General features: G+C 37.9%; 1 protein-coding gene across 4 annotated transcripts in view; it reads right to left on the bottom strand.

The window, feature by feature from the left end:
- Positions 1-10,584, bottom strand: part of ELOVL5 (ELOVL fatty acid elongase 5) — a 70,262-nt gene that overhangs the window by 13,349 nt on the left and 46,329 nt on the right. For all 4 annotated transcript variants that reach the window (XM_011379088.2, XM_023522656.1, XM_011379085.2 and 1 more), the window contains one exon: positions 8,986-9,173. In XM_011379088.2, coding sequence (XP_011377390.1) covers positions 8,986-9,173 — 188 coding nt within the window. The remainder of the gene's footprint in view (positions 1-8,985; positions 9,174-10,584) is intronic.

Genomic DNA, 10,584 nt, shown 5'->3' on the forward strand with positions numbered 1-10,584 from the left:
AGGAGGCTGAAAGAAAGGACAGTTCTCTTTACACGGGGCTTCTGGGAATCAGCCCCAAAGAGGGCAGGACTGTGTTCCACGGGAAGAGAGGGCCGCCATGAACAGCTCTCCACTACCTGGACGGTTTCCAATACCACCTGCTACTCCGAAGGAGCATTACTTATCCTGCGTGGCTTTTTCCAATCAAGATACAAACAGCACCACTGTAAACCATATGTGCTTTCTCCTTCCTTGGAGTAAAGCAAACTTTAATTAGTCCAGAAGCAGGTGAAGAGCTAAATAAAATTCAAGCTGAGCGAGAAGATTTCTTCTCTTGTTAGGAGACAAATTCAATAACCAAAGGTGGTTTTCTGCACCTTTTCATTTAAAGAAGAAAAGTCAGGCGAGCATCGCAGCTGCGTCTGGATGATGCAGTTCATGGGGTGAATCATTTCTAATGGTGAGAGCTGACTTTTCTCTTCTAACACCACATTTAACCACCAGTGAGGTATATAACCTTTAGCATAACTGCTTCCATGGCACCTTCTGGAATGGTACCTAAGCAGTTCAAGAAAACAAAGTCGTTTGAAACAAAGAATAAGCAGAAAAATATCCTGGGTGGCCCTTATCAATTATTCACCCCAACGTCCCAAGATATCAGAGTAACGACATAACCCTTTTCCAAAAGGGGCTGGCTGCCTTTAGTGATAAGGGCTTATGAGCTGTGTGGCTATTACCCCTTAACCAGAAATGGAATGAAAGACAATGAGAACAGAGACTACTCATACTGGCATTCAAGCGTATCGAGGAACACTTCTGAGCAATCCATCAAAATGTGTTTACGGTTGATATTTTCACAACTTTTGGTGATTTCTGTGTGAACCCCAAGCGTGTACTTTATAGAACTAGTAGAAGCTCACAGTTTCAATAAGGAAACAGAGATGAGAAGTGGTAGGGTGGCCCGAGGTCACACAGCTTCTTGGAGGCACTGGTGGGACTAGCACCCAGGAATCCTGATTCTCAGTCCAAATGCAATCTCAAAAGCAGTTCCTAACTCCTTTCACCTTCTTTGTCTATTTCTGAACCTTTAGTAAGAGCATATGGATACTCTATCCATGATGAATTCTGTGGAAAAGTAGACTTTTAACTGTATCTTTATCTTCACCAGATGTTTGGTTTAAAATTAACCATCAGCTACTCCAAAATTAAAACTATTTATTCCCTCTAGGGTTTAGCTGGCCAATCTCAGCAGTGCCATTATGGAATAGGGTCAGGTCAAAGCATGTGGTTATGAATTTCAAATCTTTCACATTCTGAGCATATGGATGCCCATTAAGACACTATCACACCCATGACCTCCAAAAGTGTTTATTTCTCCTTATGACCAGGAACACCCTTGGGTTACAACTGAATGGAACACCCCTGGTTAAGTCGTAAGGATGGGCTATGTACACTAAAGAAGTCTTTAGGAAAAGCACAAAGAAACAGTTTGTCCTCAGCCCAATTTGAAACAGGTATGTCTGGCACTTCTCCCTGGACTCTAGGTCCGGCCCTCTGCTATTCAGGACTCCTGGGAGATAGTTTCAAGTAGTTTGCTTCCACATATCCAGTAAGAAACACTCGTTTTATATTTCACAGGGGTGTTAGTGGCTAGGAGAGAGAAACCTCAAGCTAAGACTTAGCATTTTGAGGCAGTACTGGTCCAATGATTTAGAGCACAGACGTGGATCCCAGGTCCACCCCAGAGCTATCCCTCTGCAGAAAGGGGATAGCAATAGTCCAACGAACACTAAATGAGTTAGCACAGTACCTGGCATAAGGCAGGCACTATATAAATCTTTGCTATGATTCTAGCCAGACATTCACTATTTCTGCTTCCCATGACCGAAGGCCCATGACTAGGTCTGAAGTGGTGCTGCTACTATGTGTGTACAGAAGCCCCAGCCAGAGCACCCTCTACATAATTTAAAGCGAGATCGCCAGCCTACTTATTGACTTTGCAGACTAAGTCTGCTTTGGTTGAAGACTGTAGAGTGACATGCTCCTTGTTACACCAGCTGCAAGCCATGTTACCAAAGGTTTGCAGGGTCAGTTTAGAGAAGACAGGCCAGGCTTTGGACCAACCCCAAAGCTGCCTCTCTATCGGAAGGCATCCCTTCCTCTTCCCCTGGGTGTGAGAGGTGAGCGGAAGTCTGTCTGGGACGCATCCTTCTCTCAATTTGCCCCATCGTATGGCATTCTTTCAGGGCAGTGCCAGATAAACTGAGGGGCAAGTAACAGAGTAGGAGCTTCCACTTCCTGAGAGGTTTCTTTCCAAGCAAAAACATTCAGTTGTAAAGGATCTAAGAGTAAGAAATATTTTAGCCAAGGCGCAGGCTTTTCTTACAAGTATTAATCTCACCAGATGTTTTAATTTCTTGTACCTCTGGTTAAATGGGAAAAAGCAGAATAGTAAATATCTTTATCAAAGTATTTTGGTAAAGAAAATAAATTTTAAAAATAAAATCCAATAATCTACTGCCAGATCTGTTAAGTGTTTTTCCAAATCCTATTTTCCCACAATAACGTATCTATTTTAGGAAAGCCTGAAGGGAAAGAAAAACAAGGCAGTTTAGAATATAATGTTTCCAAAGCAACTGCTCTGTGGTTCTGCTGAGGCCCTTCAAAGCCCGAACCCAGGGAGGAACGCCTGTCAGGTGCCTTTCAGGGGAGAAGCTTCAGCAGCATTTACTCCACAATTACAGAGAGGTTAGAAAGCATGAGAAAGATAGCCATCTCATCAAATGCTTGGGTTCTTTCATCTTTCCAATAAAGCAGCATGAGAAATCTTCAAAAGATTCAAAGAAAAAAAATACAGACATCTGGTTCTGGCAATGCGCAAGCTGAACAAAAGCAGAACCGACTCCTTCACTGTTGACATAAACAAGAGAAATGCCACATGAAACACACCAAAAAAACTCCAGCATCACTGAAGCCTAACTATAAGGTGAGGTTTCCTCCAAAAAAATTATTCAGAAAAGAGGAAGTTAGCTTACATTCAAGTCCTTTTAAAATCTTTTATTTGGGGAAGACACATTTACCTGAGATGACCCCAGTGATACTAGTTTGGGAGACTCACACAGGACATCTGACAAACCATTCTGTTTTTGTTTTAAAAAAGGTAAAGAAATTTAACACAGATTTAATATTTATTCCGAGGCATGACCTCACAGATGTAGTTGGAAGAAAACTTTTTAAAGACTATTTTAAAAAGTAATATATATATATATACACACACACACACATACATATACATACAACATATCAAATGGCTAAGTTTGGAGATCACTGTCCTATCTATTATCATAAAGGGGAAAAAAACAATGTTTCCATGTTATGGAATGAAAAAAAGAATAAGCAGTAAACTTTTAGAAATAAAAGATATATAGTCATTGAAGCTAAGAGTGAATGAAATAGATGAAACAGATTAGACACAAGTGAAAATGAGTAAATCAGAAGAATGCAGGAGATATAGAGATGCAAAAAGTAAAAAAGAGAAACCGTGGAGTCAGAGTGTCTGACACATGTTTAATAGGAGATCTAGGAGATAATGGAGAGGGAGGAAGAGGGGCCATAGTCAAGGAGATGATGCCCGACTACTTTCCTAAATTTTTAAAACAAAAGTTTTCAGATTGAAGGCACACAAGTCCTGAATGAGATAAATAAAAATGGATAACTACCGAGGCACACTATTGTTTTATTTCTAAACACAAATAACTGGAAAGAAAAAGATTACCTACAAATGAACAAAAATGGACTGCATTTATTCCAGACTTCTCTGGAATAAATCTTTAAAGTGCTGAGAAAATATAACTATTAATCTAAAATTTTATGCCCTGCTAAAATACTATTCAAGCATAAAGACAAATAAAATGATGTCAGACAGAGACTTAGTTTACCCTTCTCAGAAAAGAAATAATTTGCAAGAAGAAAACTGAACCGCAAAGGAAAAATAAATTTCACAGATCAGTAGTGAGCATAAAAATCAGTAAGCACTGATTGCAATAATGATTGTTTAGAACCTTACAAAAAGGTGGAACAATTGCCACCAATAACATAGAAGATGGGGGATCAGAGATGAAATCTTCTAAGATCCTTATATAGTTGAGTAGAACAGAAATAGTAATTCACTTTAGACTTTATTAAGTCAAGAATTCATGTTAAAAACCTATGGGTAACTACTAAAATAACAGAATGAATAACTTTTAAATCAGTAAAATGAAAAAAAGAAATAATATAAAAATTCAACGGAAAGAATAAAGGGCAAAGAAAAACACATACACATATAAAAATAGAAATTATTCTAAAATAACAGTTATGCTAAATGAAAAGGGATTACATTTCACCACTGAAAAGCAAGAGATTGTCATTAAACTCCTATGCATATATCTGGTAAAAAGTAAAAACAAACAAAACAAACAAAACCCAACAACCAAAAAAACCTAATTACATTTGTACAAGGAGATGTGTCCAAGAACAGTCAATTCAACTGTTCATTGGGAAGCTACATATCCACCCAAACAAAAATGGATAAAAGGGTGTAAGAAGTTTTAACATTAAAATAACAGAGAAGTTAAACTTAATGAATTAAATCCCTTTTTTAAAAAAAAATTAAATTCTTAAGATTCAACATGGATTCATCTCAAAATATACTGTCATGTATACATACATATGTAGTAAAAACATAAAAATATATCCAGAGAAGAAACATATGAACTTTAGAAAAAAGTTACATTTGGAAAGGGGCTATACTTTAAAGGCATTTTGTAATTAAAAAAAAAAAAAAAATTAAAACCAGTAATGTCAATATTTGTTAAATGCATAGATATAATTTGTGTAATTTTTCCCCATATTTTGAATTTAAAATAAAAATTGCAAAGGGAAAGAGAATAAGTTTTGGATCTATGCCAATCCAGATCCATCTATCCATGTAGTTAACTGCCAATCATTGTTTTAAAATTACATTTTAAATGTGCTAAATGTTTGAGAGAATTCTCTCACATTCACGACACTGTTCTAAATGCAAGGGAATAAACATACGCAAAGACTCAATAAATAATCTTGTTTGTAATCTGTGATTTATCTTTGTTAAATAAAGTACACCCTTGGTTCTGGCTTTGCTTTTTTCTATCCTAATGCTGGGGACACATTTGGTGGAAGACACTAACGATGGAGAAAAAAAATGTGGAAGATACATTATAATGACAGCCATCCTGTGAGCCAGTGATTTCAGTGAGAAGATGCTAGAGGGCATATTCACCAGAGCACTTAAAGGAAAGGAATGTGTCCTGTTCCTTGGGAATAGGGAGGCAAACTATGCTGGAAAATCACTGTTCTGGAGCTAAGTCCTCTCACGACTTCACTGAGGAGCTGAATCCTGCATAGAGTCCTCAAAAGTAAGATTCAGGTAGTTAAACCAAGATAGACTTAGGTCAGAAAGGAAGAGACAGTTTTTAAGGGGTAGAGAACACAGAATGAGAGTGTGCTGCTGGCGGGCTTGAATAGAGCTGGGCATAATGGTCAGACTAAGAAGGCTCAAAGTATCTCCTCCTGAGGAAACAGGCGAGGAGTTGGCTCAGTACAAAGCCACATGGGACTGTGCAATAGCAACCCGGTTTTCCCCAGAAGCTACTGATGAGTCCCCAGATCAGTGCATGGGAGCAAGCTGATCAACAGGGACATTCCCTCTTGGACCATAAAAACAGAGGCACTAGATCCTCTCTGCTTAGAGTGGTAAGAGCCAGAGGCACAGAAGAGAAGAGCGGACACACCAAAATGGTTCCACACCAAGACAGAGCAGCTGCCTAAGTGGGAACCCCATGATTGATGTATTAACACAAAGGAGTTAGAAACAGCTCAAAGAGCTCGCTGGTGAGCCAGGGGAAAGTGGAGTCCAGCCTAGGTATATGCTGCACAATGAGGAAAAGCCACAGTTTTGTGACGGGTGGATATGGATTCCCAATCTGAGGCTTGGGAACAAGGGGATAGTTAGAAAAAACAGTGGGGTATCTATTCAGATGAAATATGCCCTAAATCTCTGGGGATAGAAAGGAACGCAAGATTTTTATGTTTACTCTGAGGGCAGTTTTACAAAGCTTAATGCAAACTAAGTTCTCTCTTCTATAATCCGAAATTTTATTTCTGAGCCTTCACCATTGACTGTGATCTTAGACAACACCTAATTTAACAAGCAAAAGCTAAAAGTCTTGCCATAAAATCCTAAACTTTCAATCTAAAACATCCCACTGTTCAAATATACTTCTAATCAAGGATCTATGACCTTTGTCCGGAAATTAAACACTAAATAACCGAGATAATTAGAAGTAATGCCATATCTCTCCTTTTAGTTTTCTTCCTACTAATAGCATAAACTATGAACAAGCCTGTGTTCTTTCTACATTTTAAACTCAGTTACACAATTTTAAACATGTTGTTTATTTACTTTTTTTCTTCTAGCAATTTTAAAGTTTCAGCTACTCTCCCCACTTTTCTTTTTACCTTCCTTCTTTCAATATTTCTCCTTGTGTCCTTTAGTTACAATTAATTTTATTTGTCTTAACCTAGAACTTGCCACAGCAGCCGTGACTGCATGCCACAGGATTAAATAAACAAAAAAATCAGTGACTACATATTTGTTTTAAAAACTCTTCACAGATCCAAATATGTAGATAAGCAGGAGGGTAAATAAAAACTAATAATCATGACCGTGCCAATTGTGTGACCACAGGCATATGACTCCAACTACGGACATTTCTTTGAAAATGAGGGGCCCAACTGGGCTCCATGAAAACCTTAGTTTGTTGTTGTACAAATCCATGACTGCCCTCCCATGTTTCAGTACTCACTAGAGTATATATGCTAAGTAAAAAAAAGAAAAACTAGTAGCTAAAATGAAATTAAAAACTTGACAAACGATATCTTGTAATGGTATTACTGATGAGTTTATGTAAGTACAAGAAAAAAAGTCATAAACATCAAATGTAAATATTATTTAACTTGAAGTATCACAGCTTATTTTTGACTCAGATATATCTGATCTGGGTAGAGTTTATCAACTTAATTTAAGGAATTATTGCCTCCTTATTTATTACATCTCTATGTACTCTAAATTGTGAGTTAAAAATGTTATTTTCCTTCTCTGTATAGTTCTTAAATCTCTATATTCAGTGCTTAGGCACTGCTCAATGCTTTCTATTGTTCTCACCAAGCTGAAGACAATTTATACTGCTTATTATAATGCTTTCAGAACCCTTAAATTTACTCATTCATATATATAGTTATATAGATAGTTATATAGTTATATAGATAGATAGATAGATAGATAGCAGCGATTCATATAGTTTTTGTCCTCTCTTTACCAAGAAATTACCTGAGAGGTTAAATTATGTAGTTATAGCTAGCTAGATCTTTAGGGCTTGAGAAACATACAAGGCAGATGCTTAAGTTCTATAAGATTAAATAATCTTAAATATTTTTCCTCTAGAATATTGCTATATGTAATAATAAACTCTATAAAAGCTTTTTAAAGGAAATGGCTATATCACCTATCGATTACGGGAAAGTAAACAGTTCACTCTGAAAAACCTGACAGCTTGCCTCAATTTGTCCCTTGAACACAGATGTGCACAATGCTGGGCCCAGGAGTCACTCCTGTGTACTGCCCCTGCCTCCAGTCCTGCCATATCCACCTTGGAGGCTAATTAAACTGCCTTCGTTCTAGAATAGGACAGAAAAAAAAGCAAAAAAGGAGCTGTAAGCATTTTAGAGTGTCAAACATAAAAGTTAAGATAGTAGCATCTACCATTCTAGTCACAAAACCTCTACTGCGGTTTATGAAACGTATGTGGGAGAATAAGACACAGCTCTCCCATAGCTGCAATACCTCTGACAATCAAATACAATGTTTTCCAAAAGCTTGTACAACCCTATCCACCCTCATACACAGCCACATCATCATAGCCTGAGGCTGATGGAAAATTTATTCATTCTTCTAAATATTAATTTTAAGATTCATATTGATCTCTCTCCTTCCCCATTTCCCCCTATCTTCTTTACTACTCGTTGGAGAATTAAAGCCACAATAAAAGGTTAAAAACCTAAGTAGGACTGCTTAAAGCGTTCATTTTATGTATGGCTTAATTCTCCATCCCAGAGACTAGCAATAGTTTGGTATTGTAAGCCTGAAAGGTAGAGTCCTTCCCCTAAAAATGCACACAGACTGTGCTTACCACAGGAGGGCAGCTTTCCTCCCCACCTTCAGCTTCAAAGGTCATATTACAGTATTGTGCAAAACAGGGAGGACATAGTATTGATTCTTTCATTTTTATTTAAGCTACAACATTTGCTTTTGAGATCGTCAAATGTGGTTTTCAATATTCCAGTTATATAGAAGAAACAACTGGGCCTGAACTTACACAGGCCATTCAAACCCTAAACACAGATCTCACTATCCGCTCTTCTTAGTTTTTGAAAAATAACTTGTCAAATCTCAAAGCTATTTACAGTTATCAGATCAGGATAGAGAGGCTGACTTACCACAAACGTAAAAACACAAGTACCACTCACTTCCTTCCTCTCTACCCCAAACGGGAATCATTTTATTAAACACTTAATAATAAAATGCTCACAAATCTGTTTTTCGTGTTTTGTTCATTTTCTAATCTGTATTTTGCTTGTATAAGAGTATTTCCAAAATATTTATTTTAACTCTGAATACAATACGAAACGTAAAAAAAGAATCAATAGCAAAGGCTTTTCTATGTTAGTCTAGAAGGCATAGTCGCACAAACTCTAGTATTTTGAAAAAATAAATTTTAAAGCATACCCAAAGTGCATTAATGTCCTTGCTCTTCTAGTTTTCTCCCCATTCCACCCAGCTACCTTTCTTCATTTAGAGACACAATTCAGAACTGTGATATGAATAAAGTTAAGTGAGGGGAAGCAAGCCCATGTTAACCTCTGACCTACCTCATAGAACATATAAAGTGACAGCAATGTGAGTCCAAGGTTATACACCACTAAAATCCCCCGGCAAGAGAACGGCTGCCTGTTCTTCATGTATTTTGGTCCCAGCCACACAATTAGTAAATATATGATGGAACAGATAAAAGTAGGTATATAATTGTCCAGAAGGAACCATCCTTTTACTCTGGTGTCTGGAAAATAATAAAAGATATTAGTGATTAGTAAGTTAGATATAAAAATCACCACATTTTTCAAACGTTAAAAAATATTTTTTCTAACCACAATTTTATAATAGTTACCTAGAATTAACAGAAGAAGTAGCATGAGTTTTCAATCTATATCATACAAAGTGAAGCTCCTTCTTACATGCTCTCCTTGTTACATGTTCTGAACAACAATGTGTATATTACTCATGATTTTTGCTAAGTGCATTAATAAAGAGTAAATTTAAAAAATCTTTTCCAACAAATCTTATGGAAAAAAAGGGGAAAACTAAATTTTCCATTAACTGGATTTATTAACCAGATTTGTTAAATTATTCATGGGATAATGAAACCCTAGAAATGGCAGTCTTTGAACCTTGAAGTCCTCCCAGCACGTGCAGACTTAGAGAAAATGTGCCGTTTAGCCAGCTTAATGATAGTCAATGAATAGATAGGCAGCATCTGCTATGAGTGCAATGGTCGACAGCATAGGGACAATTTTTTTTTGTGAGGGTGAAGCAGTGACGATTAGATAAATGACTATGTAAGGTATTAAGGAACCAGGTAAGGAGTTGAAGCTTGAGGGAGAAGCTACACTAACTCAAGGGACCTACTGGTGTAGGAGACATCGCCTGCTCTCATCCCTTTCCAAAGTAGGAATAATGAGGAAAAGGAAAATTAGTTCCAAGTAGCTGCTAGCATCAATCTGACAGCCTTCCCCTTAGATAGGGGTAAACTTTCTGGCAGCCAGATCCCCTAGGTGTTACCTGCCCTCTGCAAGATTCAACTTCCTCCTCTGGCTGACTCCTAAGAAGCCACCTCTGAAGCATGTTCCCCTCTGCATTCTGTTATGTGAACTCCTCAAACCTGTAGCTCCTCAATCTTATCTACCCTCCAAGGCCTCCTACTCTGGAGCTCAGGGGCACATGCAGGTTTCACTTCCTTTATCTTCTGAGAAGTAGCAGCTAGTGGGGGACAGCCTTTGCCCCTTCTTTGACCTCCTAGCTGAACCATCTCGCTACTCTCTCTGATGCTTTTTCCCTTGACTTTGTAGGACAAGCATAGGTTAAGTAAAGCATATGTTACTTGGAGAACCTACTGTCAGTCTCCTTTCTTGCAGACACCCTAAATCCTCTCCATGTTTTTCTCATGGCTTTCTTCCCTTGGCTCTAGAGGGAGATGACCTCCACCCTCTCCCACTAGTTGTGCTAGGCTGGTAGAGGGTTACTGCCGGTTCTGCTCAACTGCGGGTTCTCAGAAGTCTTTCAGGGAAGTGGCTGGTCCCAGTGAACTTAACCAGGGGACTCTTAACACCTTTTGTACTCAGCTCTGGGCCTTAGCTGTCAATTCTGAGAGAACAAGTTCCCACTTAACAACTAACGTCAGATGTTTATGTGTA

Source organism: Pteropus vampyrus, unplaced genomic scaffold, assembly GCF_000151845.1.
Source record: "Pteropus vampyrus isolate Shadow unplaced genomic scaffold, Pvam_2.0 Scaffold353, whole genome shotgun sequence".
Taxonomy (NCBI): domain Eukaryota; kingdom Metazoa; phylum Chordata; class Mammalia; order Chiroptera; family Pteropodidae; genus Pteropus; species Pteropus vampyrus.